The sequence below is a fragment of the Musca domestica genome, unplaced genomic scaffold (genome assembly GCF_030504385.1).
Source record: "Musca domestica strain aabys unplaced genomic scaffold, Musca_domestica.polishedcontigs.V.1.1 37, whole genome shotgun sequence".
NCBI lineage: Eukaryota > Metazoa > Arthropoda > Insecta > Diptera > Muscidae > Musca > Musca domestica.
Window position 1 is genome coordinate 1,283,928 of NW_026712321.1, and position 24,903 is coordinate 1,308,830.

General features: G+C 34.4%; 5 protein-coding genes across 7 annotated transcripts; 1 reads left to right on the top strand and 4 right to left on the bottom strand.

The window, feature by feature from the left end:
* Nucleotides 1-95: 95 nt before the first annotated feature.
* On the top strand, nucleotides 96-1,543 carry LOC101887511 (uncharacterized). The gene is made up of 2 exons (XM_005185062.4): nucleotides 96-777; nucleotides 843-1,543. Exons 1-2 carry the CDS (start codon nucleotides 175-177, stop codon nucleotides 1,494-1,496), a joined length of 1,257 nt encoding a protein of 418 aa, XP_005185119.2. The 5' UTR covers nucleotides 96-174; the 3' UTR covers nucleotides 1,497-1,543.
* LOC101887343 (trifunctional enzyme subunit beta, mitochondrial) lies at nucleotides 1,509-3,950 on the bottom strand. Its single transcript, XM_005185061.4, has 6 exons — nucleotides 3,763-3,950; nucleotides 3,157-3,307; nucleotides 2,912-3,086; nucleotides 2,474-2,849; nucleotides 2,282-2,412; nucleotides 1,509-2,217 (listed from the first exon to the last, which is right to left on the bottom strand). The coding sequence occupies exons 1-6, from the start codon at nucleotides 3,821-3,823 to the stop codon at nucleotides 1,714-1,716; spliced, it is 1,398 nt and encodes a 465-aa protein (XP_005185118.1). The 5' UTR covers nucleotides 3,824-3,950; the 3' UTR covers nucleotides 1,509-1,713.
* Nucleotides 3,951-5,367: 1,417 nt separating this feature from the next.
* On the bottom strand, nucleotides 5,368-9,537 carry LOC101889308 (ADP-ribosylation factor-like protein 6). Of its 3 annotated transcripts, none has more exons than XM_005185073.3 (5): nucleotides 9,360-9,521; nucleotides 7,355-7,699; nucleotides 7,157-7,285; nucleotides 5,764-5,892; nucleotides 5,378-5,697 (listed from the first exon to the last, which is right to left on the bottom strand). In XM_005185073.3, exons 2-5 carry the CDS (start codon nucleotides 7,533-7,535, stop codon nucleotides 5,549-5,551), a joined length of 588 nt encoding a protein of 195 aa, XP_005185130.1. In that variant the 5' UTR covers nucleotides 7,536-7,699; nucleotides 9,360-9,521; the 3' UTR covers nucleotides 5,378-5,548. The 3 variants fall into 3 exon arrangements, with proteins under 3 accessions (XP_019892862.1, XP_005185130.1, XP_019892863.2); XM_020037304.2 differs by having other exon boundaries at nucleotides 5,580-5,713; nucleotides 9,360-9,531; XM_020037303.2 differs by having other exon boundaries at nucleotides 5,368-5,697; nucleotides 7,157-7,699; nucleotides 9,360-9,537.
* A 53-nt stretch (nucleotides 9,538-9,590) lies between these two features.
* On the bottom strand, nucleotides 9,591-11,865 carry LOC101887683 (5-aminolevulinate synthase, erythroid-specific, mitochondrial). The gene is made up of 2 exons (XM_005185063.4): nucleotides 10,281-11,865; nucleotides 9,591-10,137 (listed from the first exon to the last, which is right to left on the bottom strand). Exons 1-2 carry the CDS (start codon nucleotides 11,590-11,592, stop codon nucleotides 9,797-9,799), a joined length of 1,653 nt encoding a protein of 550 aa, XP_005185120.1. The 5' UTR covers nucleotides 11,593-11,865; the 3' UTR covers nucleotides 9,591-9,796.
* Nucleotides 11,866-18,521: 6,656 nt separating this feature from the next.
* LOC131803998 (uncharacterized) lies at nucleotides 18,522-24,358 on the bottom strand. Its single transcript, XM_059126105.1, has 4 exons — nucleotides 23,767-24,358; nucleotides 21,503-22,858; nucleotides 20,829-21,439; nucleotides 18,522-18,635 (listed from the first exon to the last, which is right to left on the bottom strand). Exons 1-4 carry the CDS (start codon nucleotides 24,356-24,358, stop codon nucleotides 18,522-18,524), a joined length of 2,673 nt encoding a protein of 890 aa, XP_058982088.1.
* Nucleotides 24,359-24,903: the final 545 nt, after the last annotated feature.

A 24,903-nucleotide genomic window follows, 5' to 3' on the forward strand; every position in this document is an offset into this window, starting at 1 on the left:
CGTTTCCTACTACTTTAGATAGCTAAACATTAAACCTAGTCTAAAGCACCCTTTTAGAAAACAGTATTATATGAATCGCCCTGTGTTTCAATATTTACAATTTTTGACTAACACATGATTATGTCAGAATTGTGGAAGTAGGATAGACTTTTTTCCCAAACTTGGTCTGGCAGGATGTTGGCGAGTCAAAGATTACGGGTTTGCTCCCCATTATATCTAAATTTATCAAAGAGACTGATTTCCAATGAAATCAGAGAGGTGTTCAATACTCGTCTCGAGCCCCCGGCCGGTATCAATGGCAATCAATTGCAGTTGTCAGTTATTAGCAAAAACCTCAATGCTCTTAACCTAGATTTGTACGTAAACAGTCTGGGCCAACATGAGGACAGAAGTTCAACGATTGTCGATCTTTTGACTCACATCCGATCAAGTCGTTTGGCCAATAGCTGTCTGGAATCAACAAATTTCGGTGTTGTTCGCCAGCTATTAGATAACGTCAGTGTTCAGGAGTTGGTGCCCATATTGATTGATCGTCCTAAGTATGGTATTTTCTTGGACAACTTTACGGGATTCGCAGTCACGTCAGCTTTGCACAGTGAGAAGGAATATTTGTTGGCATTGCCGTTGGCTTTGAAATTGGTTTTGTTGGATGATTTGGACAGCGTTTTCATACAACAATTCTGTGCTAAATCGTCATTGGCTGAATTAAAGAAACAATTGCTGGAGGAAAATGCAACTGCTGAGGAACCCAAGGCACCTGTTGGCAAGGTTCAAGAGGTATGTTATATATACCTATCTTTGTAATTTTTATTAACATTCAATGCTCACAATTTCTCTTTTAGCAAAAAGTCCGTGTCCACTTTATACGCAATCCTTCGGAATATGACATCAAGAACGATATTTCCAAATCTTTGTTGAAAATGTCTTCTAAAGTCTTCGCTGGAGAAGCCCAAGACAACGCCAAGATATTGGGCTATGTTCTTGGCAAACTTTTTAATGATTTGGAAAAATCTTTGTCCTCAATAACATCAGGCATTTGTCCTGATGTTTTCGAAATAAGCAAGGCTTTCCTTATCCGCTGTGAGCAAACAGATATGGTGGCTAAACTAGAAAGTGCTGCTTCCAAAAAGAAAGGCAGCAAAAATTTCGAAGAATTGCTAGATTCTCTGCTTGAAGAATCAGTGACCAAGGAGGCGAAAACATTGGCTGAACGTCAAAAGGAATTATTCCCCACATGGCAAAAGCTAAGAGAAGAAAAGAAAAAGGCATTGGAAAAGGAAATTGCCGATATGGAAAGAAAAGAGACCATAGAAAAGCTGCAAAACGAAATCGAAACCAAAAAGCAATTGCTGTGGTTCTTCGAGGAGGAAGATAAATTGGATTTGGAAATATACAAAAAACGGGTATTCTATCCCAAGAGGTGGTTTGGCAAAAAGAAGAAGCCACGCGTCTTGGATGAACACTATGTACCACCACAAATTAGAAGAATTCAATAAAAATCCGTGTGGTTTAGGATTGGTTTTGAACCAGTAATTGTATTTTATTTGTTAAGTTTTTTTTCATTTTTTCAAAATAAAAAATACATACATAATGAAAAAGTTCGGGTGAATTCGATGAGGGAAATGCATTTAAATATTTTTACAGACTCGTTGGAAGTTTAACTATTTTTGGACTTAAACAATAGTATTACACTTAGGACATAGAGAGTAGCTTTTAGTTGGCTGTGGCACCGGGATATCTTTCGAGCAGCATAGCAACGCCTTGACCGCCAGCGGCACAAGCGGCCACAACTCCCAATTTTCCATCCTCTCGCACCAAACGATTGGCGGTGTGCATGCATAGACGTACACCTGTGGCGGCAAAAGGATGGCCAATAGACAAAGAGCCGCCCCAATTATTGAATTTGCTCATATCAGGGGCACCATATTTTTCACTGAGACCCAAATATGTCTTGCACCACCAGTCAGAATCCATGGCCTTAATGTTTGCCACAATTTGACCGGCAAATGCCTCATGGACTTCCCAGGTGTCAATGTCTTTAAGGGTGAGACCGGCCTTTTTCAGCAACTTGGGGATGCCATAGGCGGGGCCCAAAAGCAATTGATCAACGGGATCTTGGGATACAAAAGTGAAATCACGCAAATAGGCTTTGGGCTTAAGACCCAATTGTTTGGCTTTCTCTTCGGTCATGATGAGACAAGCTGAGGCACCGTCGGTCTATAAGAAATGTAAAGATTTAGTTTGCAAAGAAAAAAGCAAGTCATTTTAAATAAAGACATACAAGGAATGAGGCATTGGCAGCAGTAATGGTGCCATGAGGTTTAATAAAGGCAGGTTTGAGTTTACCGAGTTGTTCCATGGTGGATACACGAATACCATTGTCTTTGGAAATCAGACTATCAACACCAGATACTGAAAAAATATAAATAATAATCAATTTTTATGTTTTTAAGGTTTCAATATTCATGCTCACCCTTGAAGGGTACCAAATCGGTAAAGTAACCCTTTTCTTCGGCTTGCTTGGCCAAGGTGTGCGATCTCAAGGCATATTCATCTTGTTCTTTGCGCGATACATTGAAGGCGGCAGCCAAACGATCGGCAGAGTGGCCCATAGTCTCACCCGAAGAAAATTCAGCAACAGCTGGCAATTCGGGTACTAGGAAGTTGGGTCTAAAGGTCGACAAGAGTGATAGACGTTGACCCATAGTTTTTGCTTTGCTAGCCCTCATCATAAGGGAACGCATTTTACGTGAAAATCTAATGGGAACATCAGACATGAATTCAACACCACCAGCCACAATGGTGTCATATGTACCAGTGGCAATTAAACCCATGCCAGTGGTAATGGCCTGTCAAAAATATATATTTTTATAGAATTTCAATGAAAAACATTCAAGAGCATATAACTTACAGCGTTTGAACTAATGCAAGCCATGGTGACAGTGTGGGCGGGTGTTTTGTCACTAAAGCCAGCAGCCAGGGCAGCCTCACGTGCAATGTTGGAAGTCTTAACTTCCTGTATTACGGTGCCATAAATGATGTAGTCAATAAGTTCTTTGTCCACTTGGGTTTTGCGCAAGAGGCTCCTAAAGTGAAATATCAAAAGAAAAAGTTCATAATGTACTGTAGATTGTAAATTGAAGATAGAATACTTACAAAAGCGAATGACGAGCCAATTCATGTGGCATTAATTTGGAATAATTAGTACCAGACAACAAGAAGGGACTGCGTACACCATCCACAAGAACTATGTTTTGACGGCCATTGGGACTGGTTGAGGATGGTGTAGACATAGAACGGGCAGCACCTGAGCAATTGTTTAAAATATTTGTTTAATTATAAAAAGCCGGTATGTTACCACACACACAGTCGCACATACATTATTGGATTTGCAAGGAAATATTTGCATTTAATTATAAAAAATAAATTACAATTTTTTAATATTAAATAATTTTCTTTTATATTTTCTTTGTTACTGAACTTATGTTCCATATTTTTTTATTCGTCTGCGGTTTATCATCATACATAACAATCTAAATTATCTGTTTTTTTTTTGTCATAGCTAACTTTGGACTTTGACCATCAAATCAGTGAACTAAATCAAAAATGTTTTACAGTTAAGTACATGTGTATGTGTGATTGTGTGCGTAAGCCTTAGCATTTTTTTTTTTAATTTTATTAATTTGACACAGTTTTTAATTTCACATAATTATTATTATTTTTTAATTTATTTTATTTTATTAATTTTCTTTAAATACTTACTAATTGCCCACAACTTTTTTGCAGCATTTTGCACAGCAATTGATTTTAAATTTGCCAACATGTTTAAAGACCTTATGACTTATAAATATTAAAAAGCAACTATGAAACTCAAAGAGGTAAATATATTAACAAATAAAAAACAACTAATATATGAAAGTACAAAGATCACTGCAAAAAAAAAAAACTTATAATACGTCAAAAAATAATTTGCAAAACCAAGATAAGCACAGAATTCAGTAATCGAATAACCGACTTTTCATTGATTAGCTTAAACGACGTTTACATAGTATTGCCTAACGGTTTTATAGGAATTTATATTATGCTGGTTTCAGTAAATCTAGTGGATTCAAATTTCAATTTATTTTGAACAGGGTCTGGATTCTTTTTCTATGAAAATATGAAATGAAAAATATTTCCTTTATAAAATTTTTCATTTGACATTTCTTTCCTTTATAAAACTTTTCATTTCAATTCTTGTTCTATGAAAATGTGAAATGAAAATTTTATAAAGGAAAGAAATCTCAAATGAGAAATTTTATAAAGGAAATATTTTTCATTTCATATTTTCATAGAACAAGAATCCAGACCTGGGCCTCAATTCTTGTTCTGTGAAAATGTGAAATGAAAACTTTTATAAAGGAAAGAAATGTCAAATGAAAAAATTTATAAAGAAAATATTTTTCATTTCATATTTTCATAGAACAAGAATCCAGCCCCTGTTCAAAATAAATTGAAATTTGAATCCACTAGATTTACTGAAACCAGCATAATATAAATTCCTATAAAACCGTTAGGCAATACTAAATTTAATTGACTAAATTTAATTCAATTGTATATTTTTCAATGGTAGAAGAATACAGGTAGTCGCAACGACTCAGCTGCTGGGACAGTGAACTGTCAAACCAATTTTGGAGTTGTAAATGTTGTATGAAATATAATTGGAATTTATAAAAATTGTTGAAAAAGGGATATCAAAACAACCTCAGATTTGTGTCGTAAAAGAAGACATATAAATATCTACTTATATTTGTCAAAACATCAAAAAAATATTCACATATCAAGGTTCCCAAGCATTGATGCGACTACCTGTATATTTCTACCATGAATTTTTCATATTTCCATTTGATCCAACTTGCATGGTAGAATTAAGAAGGTAAAGTCATTTCCAAAACTATATCCATCTCTGCTTTTTTTGTAATTTTCTTTTTCAAATTTCACTGCATAGAAAAGTGGTTTCCATCTTTGATTTGAGTATATACAATGGATTTATAAATATTCATTTTAACAATAAGATATTGTCAAATGAGTAATTTAAAAAAAAAAAAATTGAAACATATGATAACATGAAAGCGGTTCTCAAAATGTTATCCACGGCTTCGTTGAAATTTGAAGTAACATTTGGATGTAAAAAGAATATATATTTAAAATTAAAAAATCTTCATAATTTGTCTACCATTTATGTAGTAGTGACATAGAGATACATAACTCTAGCTTTCCTACAGGTTAACAAAATTATAGCGATTGATATATATTCACACAACTACTATTCAAAAATCATAGTGTGTACTCAGCTTTGTGCAGCAGGTATCATCTCACGTTGCATAGCCTGCCTTAGCGCAATTAATCAACGATGTAACGCGTAACCTATACAACGTAAAGTAACTGTCGAAAAAATAGTTATACGTTAACATTTGATTGGTTTTGTTCATGCGTGAATTTCTATTAACAGTTATTTTGTGAAATACATTAATTTGACTATCTTAATTTCTTATAAGCAACAATCAATTTATTTTTTCTTGTGTTTGTCCTTTTTGTGTGTTAGATTTCTGATCTGTTGTATTAGCCATTGCACGCCCTCTTCCAGACCATCACCAGTTTTGGCACTACAACAGCAAATATGCCACGGTTTGTCACAAATTGAAGTAAGTTCTAGAGCTGAAGAAAACAATTACTGAGCATTTATTTTGTTATTTTTGGAAGACAAAGAAAATTGAGACCAACCTGAGGCTATGTTGACACTTGATAGGGAATTGTCACAATCACTTTTGTTGCCATAGAACAGTATTGGAATGGACCGATTCACTAGATCTGGATGTTGCAACAGAATATCCAGCTCTTCTTTGACCACAACTTGAAAGATAAAGTAGATAATGATCATAATTTTTAATGTAAGCAAATAAGGGAAAGGGTGAAAGACAGAAAAATTTAAATAGAAAGTAGGTAAGTAGAACCTCTTGGGGAATTATTAGAGAAAAACTCAAATATGCAATTTTTGTTTGAATTTTACATTAAGGAATAATTGCAATCAGGTGTGAGCAGTATTTCTAGGACAATGATTTTTTTAAGGTGTTAGAGAAAGCTGCCCACATACAATTTTCGAACATTCAGGACAGGATTATTAAAATTTGAGAAGAACATTTATCTCATGCTGTAATTTTAGGTATGAGCTTTTTATAGTACATTGAAATATTGCTAATAGATTTACTTTAAAAGCTTTCAGATACGATGTAGCCCCATACACATACCTATGTGTAGCTTATTAAACTCTATTACAAAAATTAAGTCATTTTGACTGGGGCTTTACCTAGAACTAAATACCATAATTATTTCAAATCCCTCCAGAAGTTTTTGCCTCCGGATTTGTCATTCAATACGTATTAAAAAATAATTCTAATTCATTTTCATTCATATCAAGTCGGACTTAAATTAAACCCCCTTGGTCAATTGATTTACTCTTTTACCGCGAAACAATCACGAACTGCTGAAAATTAAGTCTTCCACATTTACTAAAAATCATTTTAGATTTTGTTAAATCTTTCGCAATCATCTGTTCACTCTTATTAAAATTCATATTTATATGTATTTGTTATTGTTGGAGCCAAATATTTGTATAGATTATCAAACAGTCTGTAAAGACTGACTTTGGTTTCTCCTCTGCTTGGATTGGAAATGTGAATAGCAATCCGTCCAATGCCATTAATTCTATGGCATTTCTTAGTATAGTTTGTAAGAGGATATACATGTTCTTTGTACTTCTTCGTACGTGTCGCATGGCATTCGGTGTGTGCTCTTTTAAAGCTGTCTCACAATTGCTATTCACGTGGCAAGTGGGGTGTTGTTGTTTTTTTCTAAAAGCAATACGAGTACGAGTTACCTACAGACATGGAAAATCCACTTGGTAAGCAAGACATGTTTTTTGTTTTGTTACTTTCCTCCTGTCCAAAATGCAAATTTGCGCTAAATATTTTATGCCTCGAATTGAATGACGTAAATACAAATAGACGTCACAAAGTTTGGGTTGAAATTCAATATAATTTCTGTTTTTTTTAACTTAACTCTAAGGTCAAAGGAACTTTACAAAATTTTGTGAAAAATTTAAGCAAAGCACACTCACCCATACGCATTTTATCGCTGGCGTCAATGACATAAATCAAACCTTGACAATTTTTAAACTGATGCTGCCACAAATTTCGATATTTCCATGCTCCAGACATATCAATCACCGAAAACTGCACCCCTTGACCTGAGTAGAAAAAAGTAATTTTTTTAATATTCACTTTAGTGTGATTTTTATTTGGATTTTTATGCTTACTGTAAAATTCTTCATGTGTAAATCCCACAGTTGGTATGGAAATATATGAATTGGTATCGTTTTTCCGTTTAAATTGCTGTATTATACTGGATTTTCCACTGTTGTTGAGACCCACAACCAAAACAGTCATTTTTTCTTTGTTAATTTTAATGAGACTTAAAAAATTATTAAACATTCCCATTGTTTGTATTGAAATGTGTTTCGTTTTTTTTTTATTTTATGTCCTTAGCTATTGAACTTGTGTGTCTAGACTGCAATATTTATATGCGTTTTTTTTCATTTGTTTGCCTTATAAGATCCTTATACTGTGCAAGGAGTGTTACTATGGCAACATGTTACACTGGGCTACAAAGGAGGTATAGTAGTATCGAAATCATAAATAATCAATTTCTTATTGTAGATACTTAATGGGAAGACAAATTTGCATCCGTTCTAGGATAAAGAATAATTATTTGGATTCTGCTTCCAGCCACATTGAAAGAATGGATAAATCCATAAAGAGGTCAAGCTTTGTGGAGTGGGATGCCTGCTGATCTAGATGTCCTATTTTGTATTGCTATTCCTCTCACTCTCTCTCTCTCTATTTCTCCTGACCATGAAGGTGTTTTCTAACCAGCACAAGCGGCCTTTGCCTGTCCATAGGGTGGAAATTTGAATGGCTAGTCCGTATCACTTAAATCGGTGATGCATCGACACAATCTTTGTAGACATTCAAGCAGTTGAAATAGCCATCAAATCCTCTAAAATCAAGGTGCAAATTTTTATGTTTATAAAGTACATATATTCAAGACCTGCGTAAAATCCTATGACAAAAATGAAAAGTTTCAGAATCTTATCACCCATTTCAACTTTATCCCCTGATGTTCGTCGTTTTATAGGTGTCGGTCCCAGTATCTAAAAAACACCTGGAAATTGTTATTTCCGGTTCTTTGTGGATGGATAAACTCCTATGGAAAAGTTTCCAAAATAGATATAGCCCCGATATGACGGAATTTTCATGATACAGCATTTGCAAAATCATTGATATACCTAGAAGTTTTAGTATTGAAAACTAAGTCATGGCCTCCATTACAACTTGAACCTCTAATGTTAGTTTTCGGTGCCAAATTCCAACCACAATGAATTCGATACTTGGAGTTCTTTGTGTATAGATTGAATCCTTTCAAAAAGTTTCCAAAATAGATAGAGACAGGATTTTTCAAATTTTTTTGATTTTGAAAATAGACGTTTTGGCCACATGCAAAGCTTGCACATGTTGAAAGGTTCAACCCAGTCGACCTTAACCTCTTTTTTCTTATTACAATTTACATGGCAACATTCTTCTCAAGAAGTAAATACTTAATTATTTAAACGAAATCCAAACTCCGACAACGATTTAAGTTTTTTTTTTGCAAAGCGACTTCCTGTAAATTGGAATTTCGTTTCCGATTTTGCCACTTAAATAATTGTTTCAATTTCCCCCACTGTGCTCAATCAAATAATCGCTAAAACGGAATTAAATATTTTGCGATAATTTTGTTTTTGCTTCCCCTTGAAATCGAAAACTAAAAAAGATATTGATGCAATAATAATGGAACACAACATCACCATATTCAAAAAATATGAATAGTTCAGATATGGCATAGTGCTTTCTGGCGAGACTGGCGAATAAGTTGCCTTAGGGCACGTGCTCGCTCTAGCCGCATTGTATTGTTCTTGTAATTTATCAGAAAATATAGCTTTGCCAAATGAAACCAAGGTCTCTGTGCGAAAAGTAAAAGCTATAGGAAAACAACTGAACTGAGAAATCACACGAAACAAAAACAATGCTAACGTGTTCGTATGACCCACTCCACGAGCAGCAGCTAGCATGTATCTAAACAAACGTTTGCAATTCATTTTTGAAAGTTAATCGACAACGACGACCAATACATGTTTACATTTTTTCCTCGTATGTGTATCTACAATTACAGTTCAATCTAAGTCATTGGCGCTTCAAACAACAAGCAACGTCTGTTGTTATTACCTGAGATTGAATTTGAGACCCCAAGATAAACCTCTTCAAGTGTGCTCTCTGATGCCAAGTCATTATCAGTTTTCGTCATTTTGCTTTGTGTTTTTTATACTTTATACAATTGGCATTTAAAATTTTCAATCGTTTTTTTTTACGACCACCACTTGACGAGGAAAAAACTGGCTTGTGGGGATGACTGACCAAATTCTGAAGTCGAAAAAAATCGAAATAATAAATAAAACATTTCATGCATATGAATGAACTTTATTCCATTTATTTTGTATATTTTATTAGTCTGAATGTATTAGTGTTTCCCTTTTTTGATTAACCTCATCCATGAATTGTTTTGTGGATTTTGATATATATGCACATACATTTAACATGCACACGTATTGAATAAGTGTATATATTTTGTAAGGTTTTTTTATTGTTTTTGCATTTTATTTTTTCTAATTAAGAACGTTAATATTGTTCTTGGCATTCATAAAGTTGGCATGTGGCGGGTTGTTGGTAGCAGTAGCAGTATCACGGGCAGCAGGTTTCAATGGCATGTCTAACATTTTCCATACTTTTTTCATATCATTCACCAGTTGATTCATCATGTCGACATTGTGGAATGGTGTGGGGGCCAAACGCAACTTTTCCTCGCCACGAGCCACAGTTGGATAATTGATGGCTTGTATGTAATGGCCAAATTCGAACATGAGCAGGTCGGATATCTTTGAACTCTTCAAGGGATCACCAATGCGTATGGGTATAATGTGGCTGGGCGTTGGCTCAACGGGAAAACCTTGAACAAAAAGGACGAACAAAAAAGGAAAATATGTTTAGCAAAAATAGTTATGTACATAAAAACCAAACGAAATATTGCATGATTGATTGATGGCGGTCATTCGTTCGTTTGTAACATGCAAACTTATTCTTTTTAATTACCTTCGGACCGTAATAAGTTACGTAAATAGTTGACGTTGCTGCGATGCAAAGCTCTCAATTGTTGACCTTCTTCGGATGCCAAAATGTCAACCGATTGAAGGGCACCACTGCAGACGGTGGGCGGCAACGAGGTGGTAAAGATGAACCCGGCCGCATAGGAACGTATCATGTCCACCAAATTATGGGTACTTGCAATATAACCTCCAATATTGCCAAATGCCTTGCCCAATGTACCAGAAATGATATCCATTTTATCCATAACACCGTCTCGTTCCCCAATGCCCGCACCATGTTCACCATATAGGCCCACGGCATGCACTTCATCCACAAAGGTAATGGCACCATATTCATGGGCCACATCACACAATTCCTCCAGGGGGCAGATATCACCAGTCATAGAATGTACCGTCTCAAACGCCACAATTTTCGGCATTTTCTTATCAAATTTACACAGCATACTCTCCAAGTGGTCCACATCGTTGTGTCTAAAGATATGCTTGGGTACGCCACTATTTCGTATACCCTGTATCATAGAGGCATGGTTACCAGCATCGGAGAATATGTGACATCCGGGTAAGAGTTTGGCCAGAGTAAACAACGTCGAATCATTTGCCACGTAACAGGAGGTGAACAGCAAGGCCGCCTCTTTGTCATGTAATTTTGCCAAGCGGGCTTCCAACATTTCATGGTACATGGAATTACCCGATATATTACGGGTACCACCTGCTCCCGAGCCATGACACTCCAGGGCATCGGCCACGGCCTTTTTAACTTTAGCATGGGCTGACATACCCAAATAGTCATTGGAACACCACACAGTTATGGGACGTTCTTCGCGCGTAGAATACTCCAAGGCATGGGGAAATAGGCCTGAACCAGCCAAGCGATTAACTTTTTTGAAAACACGATACGAATGGTCCTGCTTCTTTTTCATAATTTGCTCTTGGAAAAAGTTCTCATAGGCAAATTGATCTGGTTTCGTTTGAGCAGCAGCAGCGCTCGTAGCTGGTTTGCGATTCAACATCTTATTCTCCTCTTTGGGTGCAACATTGGTTGTCTCATACAAAGGTTCCTTCTTCAATTCCTCCTCCTTCTTGGGATTAGCACTGGAAGTCACATAACTCCTAACAGCATTGACCTTCACATTGGCCACTCCACCAATCGGAGCAGTGGTATCCTCATTCGATGCTGGCAAAATCGCCTGTCCATTATTGAGCAATACAGGACAATAACGGCTATAGGCTTGCATCAAATTTTCCGAATAACTTCGTACAAAATTTGTACTAAGCCGAGTTAGAAAAGGGCAAGGCATGTTTCCACAATTTTTTCCTCTCAATTAATCCTCTGCGATATCACAATCAAAACAACTTTCCAATTTGAATGCCACAAATGATACGTGAAATTGCGTAATGACAGACCGACGACGACGACCACCAATCAAAAAGGGGGGGCACACAGCTCTGTCGATGTTTTGTAAAAAGTTTTTCGCTTTCAGATAGTTTGCCTGCTGCTATGGCTTGTTGGGGTTCCAATTAGAAACTGCTGCCGCTGTTTGCTTGCTATCCAACCAAATGTCCGAAAGTAACTGAAAGGTTTACAAAAACACTTTATTTTAACACATGATAATAAAATACTGCAACCAATACCACCTTCCACACTTGAGTATTTCGATTTATTGTCTTTGTGTTGTTATCATTAGTGGGGGTGTGGGGGGTCACATTATTCTCTTTCTGTTCTTGGTTTATTGGAGTTTTCGCTCTTTCTTAGCTGGTTCCTCCTTATTCTTTGTGGAATGTCATTAGGTGTGGTACACACTATCGAACATAAATGACTAATAATCTATATTTCTTCAATTCAGATTTTAACTGATGAAATATTGACAACAATTTTAAATAATACTTTAGATTTTCGGTGTTCTTTCTTCTTATATTTTTCTATGCCTTTATATATCCGTAAATTGTTTCGGAAATTATGATAAGTTTCATTTATTTCGGCTTGTCCTGAATCGATGTTATCGCTATGTCATCGATATATCGATGGACAAGCAATGTTGCCAATACTCTTTAGTTGGTTAATGGAAATAAATAAACGTTTTTAATGCGTTGTCATGTGAATATGATTGGAACACATCAAAAACTTGGATGATGTATGAGCCGAATAACCCTTGGATAATAATGTAACAGACTACTAGATCATTTCTAAAAAATAGAAATTAAAAGAACAAAATATGAGTAACGTCTGAAAAAATCTTTGTGTCTCGCACCATCGCTCGTTACCACGATACTGGTTGCGTAGCCCGACGTCAAGGATGTGGACGGAAGAAAACAACAACATCAGCAGAAATGGTTCGAAAAGTAAAGAAAACTGAGCTCAAGGTAAAGCCATTGAAATTCCAAAAAGTGAAAGAACTTACACCGCAACGGAAACAGAAAGAAAATAGACTCAAAAGAGCCAAAGAGTTGCTTCGCTTTGCCGAAAGGGGTGAACGGCCGAATTGGGTTTTCTCCGATGAGAAAACATTCGTTGTCCAGCAGTTTGTAAACAAACAAAATTATCGTGTTTACTTGCCAAAAAGGTCAGCTGAAAATGTGCACTTTCGGTTGGCTACCAGAACGCAAGCGCCATGGTGATGGTGTGGGCCGCCATAACAGCCGATGGTCGCTCTCCGCTCGTATTAATCGACCGTGACATCAGAATAAATGCCGAATATTATCGCGAGAATATACTGGAGGGTGTATTAAAGTCTTGGGCACGCAAACATTTTGGCCGCAGATCTTGGATATTCCAACAGGACTCAGCACGCTCCACCCAAGAATGGTTACAAAATGAGGATCCTCGTTTCATTTCCAGCGCACAATGGCCATAAAAATCTCCGGATACCAATCCGTTGGACTATTGTGTCAGGAGTATTTTGGAAAGCAAGGTTGGCACTAAAAAATACCAAAGTGTCGATAACCTCAAGCAAGCTCTTCGTCGAGAATGGACCAAACTACCGCAGAGCAACATTCGGGCAGCGTGTGACAGTTTCATTGGTCGTTTGAAGGCCGTATTCAAAAATTTGATGCTATTTCCGACATTTTTTGCTTTCATTCAATAATTTTTTTTAAAAAAAAAAAGTAAACATTATCTCACCCTGTATTCTCGATGTAATAAATATGATATAAAAATACAGTTGTGTTCCAGGTTATATTCATTAGCAAAATTTGAGTATATGAAACCACAACAATAGAAATTGGTGAACCATATGTCAAATCCAACCTAAAACCTATGCCTGACTTAACATCACCGTTCATTATTATACCCTACACCACAAGGTGGTCAGGGTATTATGTCTTTGTGCATTTGTTTGTAACAGGCAAAAGGAAACGAGATAAACCCATAGTTCCTTTTGATGATCTGCATAGAATCACATTCTGAGTCGATTTATGCATGTCCGTCCGTCCGTCTGTCCATGTATTTTTGTAAACAAAATACAGTTCCAGATAAAATTTTGCACAAATCATTTGTTTGGCCCAAGGATGAACCCTATTGAAATTGGACATAATCGGTCAAAATTTAGATATAGCTCCCATATATGTCTTCGTCCGATTTACCTTTTATTGTGCACCAAACGTGTAATATCAGTCCGAATAGTACGAAATTTTGCACGTACGATTAGATTGGACCTGAAAATAAGTATGCCAAATTTGATCGAAATCGGTTCAGATATAGCTATAGCTCCCATATATATTGTTCATCCGATTTGTTATTTTTGTCCTCCACAGTCGTAATATGCACTATGTATCAACAATATTCAGGGAGACATATCAAATACAGCTTAGAAATACATTTGCTAAATTTTATAGATATCGGTTCAGATTTGGATATAGCTCCCATATATAACTTCGTCCGATTTTCCTTTTATTGTGCACCAAACGTCTAATATTTGCCCAAATGGGATGAAATTTGGCACTTATGACCGAATTGAGTCTAGAAGCTAGTATGTAAAATTTGGTGAAGATCGGTTCAGATAAAGCTACAGCTCCCATATATACTGTTCATCCGATTTGTTATATTTGTTACCCACAGCCCTAATATGCACTCCGTAACAACGATATTCAGGGAAATATATCAAATACAGCTCTGAAATATCTTTGCCAAATTTTATCGAGATCGGTTCCGAATTGGATATAGCTCCCATATATATCTTTATCCGATTTCAAATTAATTGTGCACCAAATGGGCAACACAAGTACGAATTTAAAAGACACAAATGCTTCGGCATAGTTAGTACTTTGAACTTTAAGTTATAATTATAATCATAGCGTGTATGATTGAATTCTCCCACAAAAACTTTTAATTGTTATGCGGAGCTCTACTAAATTAGCAAAGTGGTGTAGGGTATCATAAAGTCGGCTCCGCCCGACTTTAAGACTTTCTTTACAGGTTTTATTTTTTGATTACGTACCAGATTTACATTTTGATTTTTATTTTGCCTAGAGAGAATTAGGAAAACTCGAATTTACATTTACTGGGAAAGTAAACGAACTGAGCTATTATCGCAATGCAGACAATATGACCAACATTGTGTTATTTTCCAGAAATGAGCGATTTTTCAGAGATGAGAAATTAGGTGTGTCTGGTTACTTTTCCAGCAGGAATTGTCCAGCAACTTCTTTCTGAGAGAGTAAGGTAGTTTTATTCTCTTTTGCAAGGAAAATGCGAAAAGTAAACAGACGCTATTCCTGCAGAAGCTTGCAACTAATCAGCTGATTTGTCAAAACAAACCAATTTGTCCCCCATAAGGAGAATTAAAACAAAGGAACCAATTCTAATTTTAAAAGTTTTTTAAATAAAAATGTTGGAAATAGTCTTTTATTTTCTTATTACACATTAACATTTACGTTTTTCACATTTTGTAAAGTTGTTCTCCAAAAACAATTAGTCTTGCTAATTCCAAAACAATATTTTCAAATTAAAATTACCAAAAGAAATAAATAAACAATAGAAAACATCTGATTGAATGTCGATGAATGAGAAGAAGAAGAGTTGCAAGAGATTGCAAGAAGAAATTTTTCCAGCAAGAATTTGCAAACTCTCACTGAAAGAACTGTCAAAATTTCTCTCTCCAACCGCTCTCTTTTGCAGAACTTTCGGGTTAACAGACGACTTCCAGTAACAATTTGTAACAATTGTTACAAACTTTAGGGTAACCAGACACACCTATTGTGACGTTAAATTTGTCAAAGTACAAGGGACAAGGCAAAAAAAAAAAACATAATAATAATAATAATAATAATAATAATAATAATAAATAAATAAAAGGCTGAAATGGAATTAGGTTTCCTTGAATTGATTTTACCATCTTATATAATTAGAAAAAATCAAACATTTTTTGTGAAATAGAAAATGTCCTTTATTTGAAAATTCCTGTGAGAAATTGATTTTTTTATATCAACAATCCGTGGAAGTTGAATGAGCCCATTTTTCGGAGATGGGAAACCGTGAAGGTAAATTTGACAAGATACAAGGGGAATAAAGCAGACATGAATGTTTTTTTTTCAAATTAGGTTGATTTGAATGTATCATTTTATGTAATTAGAAAAAATAAAATTTTATTTTTTTTATTTATTTGAAAAGTCCTTGTAACAGTTATTTTTGTGCGGACATGGTACTGCGGTCTTAGGCTGCGGCTTAGCTCGCCGGAATGGGTAGGTTCTTTCCGCTTCAACTGAACATATAAATTTGTGTACCATTGGTGTTATTTTTTTTGTAACGGAAATTCAAATTTAATTTAAAAAATAAAATAAATACAAAGGAAACGGATGTAGTTCGATTTATAACCAGATTTAGCATTTCAATTCAAAATAAATACAAATGAGATTTCCATTAGGTGAGGTTTAGATGGTAACCTCGATGGCTTTTCCCTCCCCATATGACTATTTCAGTCATCCTTGGTATTTTCTGTGCCATCAGACTTAAGTGAAAATACCCCAAATATAATTAACCACGCACTAACAAATATTCAACCCATTACTTTAAAGTTCAAAACATTTTGTTAAAAAAAATTATTACTCAAAATATTTCAATATTTAAATTAAATTTATAATGCATTTTTATTATTATTATTCTTAATATTTAATATATATATATATTAAATTTTTTTTTTTTTACTATTTATAGGTTTTTTTTTTTGGTTTCAACAAAAATAATTTTTGGTTTCCTTAATAATAATTAAACATATAAATTTTTGTATTATATAATAATAGAAAATTTACTTTGATATAACAATTTCTAATTGAGTATAGATATTTTGTTCAGAATTTATATTATTTATTTTTATTACAATTCTTATTTTTACTTATTTGGTTTCTAAATATATATATAATTTCAGATTTTTAATAATTTCTTATTTTTTTGTGTATAAATATAATTTAGAATTTGTTATATTTACATATTTTAGGTGTAATAGATTTGTGTAAATAATATTATTTGTTTGCAATATTTATGTTATTTATTATTCTTATTTTTATTATTGTTATATATATTTTTGTTGTATCTCTAGATAAGTTATATTGAATTTGAAGAAGGATTACATTTCATAACCACGTGGGTCTTATATAATATTTTTAGGTTATATTTAGGCAATACTTCATTTACCTATAATTTTATCTCCAATTTGCTGTTTTTTTTATTTATTTGTTGATTTTTAAAATAAATTAAATTTATCAGGTTTTTCTTCGGTCTACCCTAATGTTTTTATAGCAATATTCATATTTTTTAACGCCTTAACATATGCTTTACGTTTCAACTAAATTTTGAATGTTTTAATTTTGTGTCAAAATAACCACGTGTGAAATATGTGATTGTTGCGTAGAGATGGAGCTTATATCATATTTTATTTTGCCAATTCACAACAATATCTTGATTTAAGTATACCAGTTTTAATAAAGGCAACTTATTGATCTAGATGGTGTTGTATGGCACTTTTTGATATATGTTTGATGATTGTACTCACTTATGATAATCTCCTTATGATGAGTTATACATATATATAGGTATCTTATTGTCCGAAATTAATGCCCAGAATATGTGTCTCCATTTACAAGTGACAATTTGACGACTGCCGCGGTGTTGAAGTCGTCAGAAATTCACTTCTTTCTGCCTTATTTGGAGAATAGGTATTTCAACACGATATTCTATATTATAAAAATGGCACAAATTCCTTGACGTTAGACACTAATCAAAAGCAAATTATTTTCGTTTTATGTTATTATTCTCACCTGGGCAATTTTCAATATTTCTTTATTAATATTTCAGCATTAAATTCTCCAATCTTTAGTTTTAATATTTTAAATTTTTATTAATTTAACTAAAAGAAAAAAAAAAAAAAAAACGTTTTATAACCACTATCACCATTACTCAATGTTTCAAATTTCACCTTCTAATTTTAATAATTGCTAAATATCTTAAATGTTAACCTTATTGTAAACCTTCAACGTTTGAAATGAAAGAACAATTTCAAGGTGACTTTGTGAAGGTTGGAACTCACATGCTGGAGTTTTAGAGATGGTACAATTGGTTCCTTTTTCTAGTGGTATCAATTTGTAGTGTTAAGCATTCTATATAGATGGCTCTCTAGTAATGATCATGGCAGCATTTATTTTTCTTGTGTTCAAGATTTATTAATACGAATTAATAATGCTATCATATTTTTAAAAATTCAAATAATTTAAAGCAGGTCAAGGATTATTTTATTAAAAGCTTTTTATAGCAATTGTTAAAGCTTTTTTCCAATTGTTGTCCAACATTTACTACGATTTATTGGAAATAAATCTGTTGTACGACTGCGGTGTAGTTACGACCAGATAATATGCAGATGGTAAAAATACGATTGCAGAATCCCTACTAGATAATATGAACTTGGTCAAGATACGATTGTGGCATCCCTATAATGTTTACATTTGAAACATCAAGCCGCTAAATTGTAAAATAAAAAGTCATGTTGAAAAATATTAAGTGAGTTGCTCATCTCCACAGCCCAAGGGTGGCTGTCACAAAGCCAACTCTTTTCGCGCAACCTGTGTAGTGTAAAAGAGTTGGGAATATGTATATGGAAAACAATAAAAAGGTAAATATAGCAATTCCACTCACAACATGTTGTTAATGTTTTTTTTTTCTTTGCAGGTATTAAGGGATGTATGTTGGAATCTTTGGATTGGCAAGAAAATATTTACATTAGAAACACAACAGCAAAATTTATCAGCCAGGATATAAAAATGTATTACATTGTTGTTGTCCAATGTCAAAGGCAATCGGAAAACTAGTGTGTTTTGGTGTCAAAGGTTTTGTTGGATATTTGCAACAGGCATTTGTCTTGGCCAGAAATACAACAACATAAAGGAAAAATGGATAATGGAGATTTTAGGAAAAGGAGAAGTATTTTCCAATCAGTTTATTTGTTATATTAAGATTGTAACAAGTGTTTGTTTTGTTTCCAGGTACACGTTTATGAACGTATGGAATGCATTTTTTTGTGTGCTATGAATGACGTAGAATGTGAGCAGGTATATTGGCCTACATGTGTGTCTACTCTATTGGTCCAGTTGGGAATTTATTGCAGATATGGTAAGTCTATTGGAGATACAATGTTTGTTGTTCATTGTACTAATTACTGTCTTTATTTTTATTTTCAGAAACATTAATGGAAGATATATGAAATATTCAAGTTATTGAATACTGATTGTAATAAATGCAATATGTTTTACAAAAAGCAAATGATTCTACGGCCATATATTTACCCTACATAGTAAATGGATAGATTTTTACCTGAATGCATTAAAAGGTATGTTCATGATCATGTGGGTTAATGGCAAAGAATAATGTGTGTACTTGATTATTAACAAACTCAATATTTTTGTTTATTTTCCAGGTAGACGTATTGAAAATGACAAACTAAATGCCTTATATATTCAGATGTGTGGTGTTGTGTGCTTGTAGATAATAACAAACGAACATGTTGACGGAAAAAGGAAAGTATTATTCCAATTGAATTTGTGTTGCCATCAAAATGTTTATGAAGTTTCTTTTTCTAGGTAAGCATTGACGGGAATCTAAAATCTATGAGAATATTGACAGTTGGTTTCATGCGAATATCGTTATAGTAAATTGGCGAATTTGAAGATAAGTATATTTTGAAATTGATTATGCTATTGTTACTAATATTTTCTTTCTATTTTCAGGTTCTGATATGAAGTTATTTCTGGTTATTAATAGTTTTCTTTCTTTTTCAGGTAGTTGCAGAAATTAATTCATAATGGATCAATTGAAGGGAGCAATCAACATAACAACAAAATATGCCGTAGGTTTTGGTGAGAAAAGTGGTTATTAAGATTAATATTAGTTATAAGAGTAGGTACTAATACTATTGCTTGAGGTGTTGTGCGTGGATAGTTCCTATTAGATCGCCTTTAAGATTTTCAATTTGGTATAGGCAGTTTCCTAAGGATTTTCGTATCCTACACTTAATCCACGGTTTACAGAGTTTAGAATTTATACCTTTTGCAAAATTGCTTTGCACAAAATTCTTTCGGAAGACTTCCTGTCCAGGTTTGTAGGTTATGAATCTACTTCTCTTGTTATATGATCTTGTGTTTCTTTCATAGGCTTCATGTATCTTTTCGTTGATCTTGTTGTGCATTATTTGCATTTGGTCGGATTTAGGTAACAAAACTATTTCACCGTCTTCTAAGGCGTTTAGTTTCTTTAGAATCTTGTATGCATCTGCATGAGTAATCATTTGATAGCCTGTTAAAGCGAAGTATGGAGTTGTACCTGTAGAAGCATGAATTGTTGAGCGTAGTGCACATTCAATTTTGGGCAACTTTTCATCCCATTTTGCGTGATCTTTCTGTAGGTAACTACGAATGCTACTAAGGATTGTTTGGTTTACCCTTTCGCTTGCATTAGATTGTGGTGCATGTATTGCAGTACGAATGTGTTGTATGCCAAACATTTTCATTAGCTCTTTAAATGCTTCAGAGGTAAATTGTTTTCCATTATCTGAATGGATACATTCGGGAACTCCGAATTTATAAAATACCTCTTCGACAAGAAATTTATTTACTTGAGAAACTGTTGCTTTAGTCATTGTTTTGAGCAAAACGAATTTAGTTTTATGATCTAAAACTATAAATATAAAACTCTTGCCTGTTTTGACCTGGGGTAAGGTCCTAAAAAATCAATGTAGATCTTCTGAAATGGTCGTAATGTGACAACTTCGTTCCCCATTGGAGGTCTAAGTGTTTGTCTAGGATGCTTTATTTCTTTACATGTATCGCAATTTCTTATAAAATCCTTTATGTCTGTGACCATTGAAGGCCAGTAGAAGTACTGTCGTATGTTATGTATAGTCTTAGCTATGCCACCATGACATGTGTTTATCTCATGTGACTTTTTTACGATTTCGTTGGTCAAATTGCTTGGTAGCCAAATCTTCCAACAAGCGTCCTCGCTTTCTATATCTATCGTATTGAATTTGACCCTTTTGTAAACAACTCCTTCTTGTACCTTTAAGTCAGGCAGTCTATCTTTATTTTGCTCGATTGTGTCAATGAGACTTAGGTAGATTGGATTCTTGAATTCCTCTGAATCAAAGTCTATTATGGATGTTGTGTCAACAGAAATTTCTTCCATGTCTAAGCGTGAGAGCATGTCAGGTACTACATTTTTGGTTCCCTTTCTATGTTCAATTGTGAACCTGTAGCCTTGTAGTTTTAAACTCCATCGCGCTAGACGTCCATTCAAATCTTTCTGTCTCATCAGCCATTGTAGACTTGAGTGGTCAGTTATGACTGTAAAGTCCATCAATTCTATATACTGTCTGAACCGCTCAATTGCCAAGATGACTGCAAGACACTCTTTCTCTGTAGTGGAATAGTTGCGTTGGGCACTGTTCAATTTCTTGGAGAAGTATTCGATAGGGTGTTCACCATCGTCATCACCTTTTTGAAAAAGAACAGCACCAACTCCGACGTTCGATGCGTCACACTGCACAAAGAAAGGTTTTGAGAAGTCGGGACTGGATAATACTGGACTAGACACTAAACATATTTTTAATTTTTCAAAAGATTCTGTTGCTTCAGGAGTCATTATAAATTTTGGAGATTTCTTTAAGGTATCTGTAAGAGGGGATGTTAAAGTGGAAAAATCGTGAATAAATCTACGATACCACCCTACAGTACCTAAAAATTTCCTAACATCTTTCTGGTTTTTGGGTGATTTGATATTCATTATGGCTTCAATTTTTCCTGGATCAGGTTTTAACTTGCCTGCTCCAACAATATAACCAAGATATCGAAGTTCTTTATAACAAAATTTAGACTTGTCCATATTTATTGTTAAGCCAGCGTTTGTTAGTCTATCTCCTACAGTCTTGAGCATTTCTATATGTACATCGAAGTTTTGGGATACCACCAATAAATCGTCGAGGTACACAAATACACGGTCTTTCAACTCTGAAGGAATCACTTTATCCATCAGGCGGCACATCCTTTGCGCAGCATTGCACAATCCGAAAGGCATGACCTTAAACTGGTAATGTGGCCTACCTTGGACCGTGAATGCTGTCAAAGGACGGCTTAATTCCTCCAAAGGAATTTGCCAAAATGCGTCCTTTAGATCTATTGCTGATATGAAATGCGTATCTCCGAGTCTAGCTAACAAACCTTCGATATTAGGCAAAGGATATGCATCTTTACGCGTCACTTTATTGAGTTCCCTTGCGTCCAAACATAACCTGTTTTTATTGGGTTTTATGACCAGGGTAACTCTGTTGTTCCATTCTGCATTTCGTGCTATCTCGATTACATCCAGTTCCAGCATACGGTCTAACTCGTCGTACATGAGTTTTTGTACTGCGGGACTCACTGGGTAATATCTCATCTTCTTAGGAGCTGAATTTCCAATATCGATGGAATGCTGTTCCAGATGAGTTTTCCCTAGACCGTACTTCGTATAGCACCGAAATGAGAGCTTGGCGTTCTCTAATTTCACATTTTGTTCATACGTAAGATCATGCATTTTCCTTTCCTCGTCAATCTCTAATACTTCTTTATTGATTATATTTGGTTCAAACGATATTTTTATATTAAATGTTTGCCAAAAATCGTACCCTAAAATGAGACTTTGTTTCAAGCTAGGAACTAAGTAAAATGTCAAGTTTCTAACCTCATTTCCACATTTTACATCACATTTAATTTTTCCTACAATTTGTTGTTGCTTGCCGTCTGCTGTTCTTAGACAGGATTTAAAATTAAAAATCTGGGCATTCATTTTCTCAGCATTTTCTATGCAATTGCTACCTAGGCAACTTATGGAAGCTCCACTGTCCATCAGACCAGTGAATTCTATTTCATTAAGTTTCACTTTCAAATAAGGCCTAATGTCATTATCGACTTCAAGGTATGCTGATGCAATAACTTTCCTTTCTGTCTTTCTTTTACTATATCCTTTTCTCGCTTTTGCAACTCTTTTACTGACTTCAGGCACAAAGTCCTTGAATATTTCAGCCCTTTTCTTATTGTACTCTTTTAATCTTTCTTCATACGGAACAATAGAAATTAGTTTTGTTGTTGTTGGACAAATTGATTTTGCAACATGTATTAATGTTGGCTTATTGTTGAATGTCTGGGTAGTAGTTGTTGTTGGTATGTCTGGGATCGATTGTTTTACTGGGATGTGTCCTTCTGCGAACATGGATTCCCAGCGTTCCCCATGCTCTTGAAGCGGTTTCCCATACATCTAGGACATTTAGGTGATGTAACTCCATCGAACCCACATTTGTAGCAAAAAATATTTCGCTGTTCGACTTCACATTCTATGTAAGTGTGACCTGCCTTCTTGCAATTCCAACATGTAATTTGCTTTGCTGTTGTTGTTGCATGGATTGCTTCAACATCAGAGGTCGGGTCACAAGAGTCATTGTCAAATTCAATCTCATGGATTCTCCTAAATTGTTGTTGTGGTTGCCGATAATGCATACGCTTCGAAATATTAGCCTCAGCCCTTCTACACTCTTCTATAAGGACATCAATGGATTCTATATTCCTTGCATATATTAATTGTACTAGTCCTTCCTTCAGATTATCTTTGATTATTCGGACTATTTCTAATTCAGGGATGGGAACTCTCATTTGATTTTTCAATTTAATAATTTCGGAAATAAAGATGTCGGCAGTTTCGTTAGGAAGTTGTCGACGCTCTATGATCTTTCTTTGAATTTCAAAATCAGATTCGAAATTTCTAAATTTTTTTATTAGATTGTACTTCAAAAATTGCCATTCGCACAAAGGATTTTGCTGACGGAATTGCCATATCCAATCATATGCTCTTCCTGCTAACAAATGATGAAATCCTTTGACGAAAACGTCCCAAGGACAACTGTAATCCACTCTTAAGGATTCAGCTCTGAATACAAATTCCTCAATGCTAATATTTTTTGACGAGCCATCAAATTTTAATCCCCATTTTTGCAATTGTAGTGGTGTCTTTGGTTTACAACCAATTGCAAAGTTTTGACTAAAGTTCTGGGAATAGTGTTCTCTATTATTATTGTTGGTTTGTTGCTGTCTCTGTTCGAAGTTATTTGGCATATAGTGAGAATTTAACGTTGGTTCTTGTTCGTACCTATTCGGATCTTGAGTATTGAAGGACGAATTTCTCAAGGAATCAATTGAATTTCTGACCACTTGAGGTATCATCACTGCTAATCTCTCTTCCATTGTTCTTAGAGCTTGGTTTTGAGCTATTCTAACAGAGGCAGTTATGTACTCTCTTAAACTTGGACCATCATTACTATTAATAGGGGCCTCTAAATTTACATTTTCTAATAGGGGTTGTTGTCTAGAATCCCTCTCAAATTGGTTTCTTACCTCTTGGGCAGTTGCACTACTAAATTCTGGACTACCTATAGCGGTAATAGTTCCTGGTGAAGATGTCGTTTGGAGTCCTGTTGGTGGTGGAATATTGCATGCCATTAAAGGTGGAATAACATTTTGTACAACAGTTTGATTAGCATCTGGTGCAGAGTTTGTTGACATGTTTGAGATGTTTTGATCTGAAGTATTATTGTTTGGCAAAGATTGGTTACCTAACGGGTTATTGTGTGATAGTGTTGGTCCCGAAGTACTTGCAATATGTTGATTTTGAGAAGATCCAGAAGGATTATTTCTACTCGCTATTCTACTTGATGACCTACTAGGTTGTTGAGTTTGGTTCCTATTTGCCATTTTTGAAACAGTCAGTTATGAACAATATGTGGAATGAGTTTGAATTTGTTATTGTGTAAAGATAAGTTTAAGGGTATATATGAAGGTTTGCAATAATTATAAGTAGAATAATATTAACAAAATTTATGAATTTTTAATATTTTTGAATTTTGTTAATTAATATTTCTACTTATTTGGAATGGAAATTAAATTATAGGTATTTTGCTAATGAATTAATTAATAACTTTAATAATAATTATTTTATAATGTTGTAAATTATTGTTATATTTCGTACAAATTTTTAATAATTAATATAATTATTTTTTTCTCTTTTCAGATCTTTAACAATTCTGTTTGTATTGTTTTTGATTTTATAT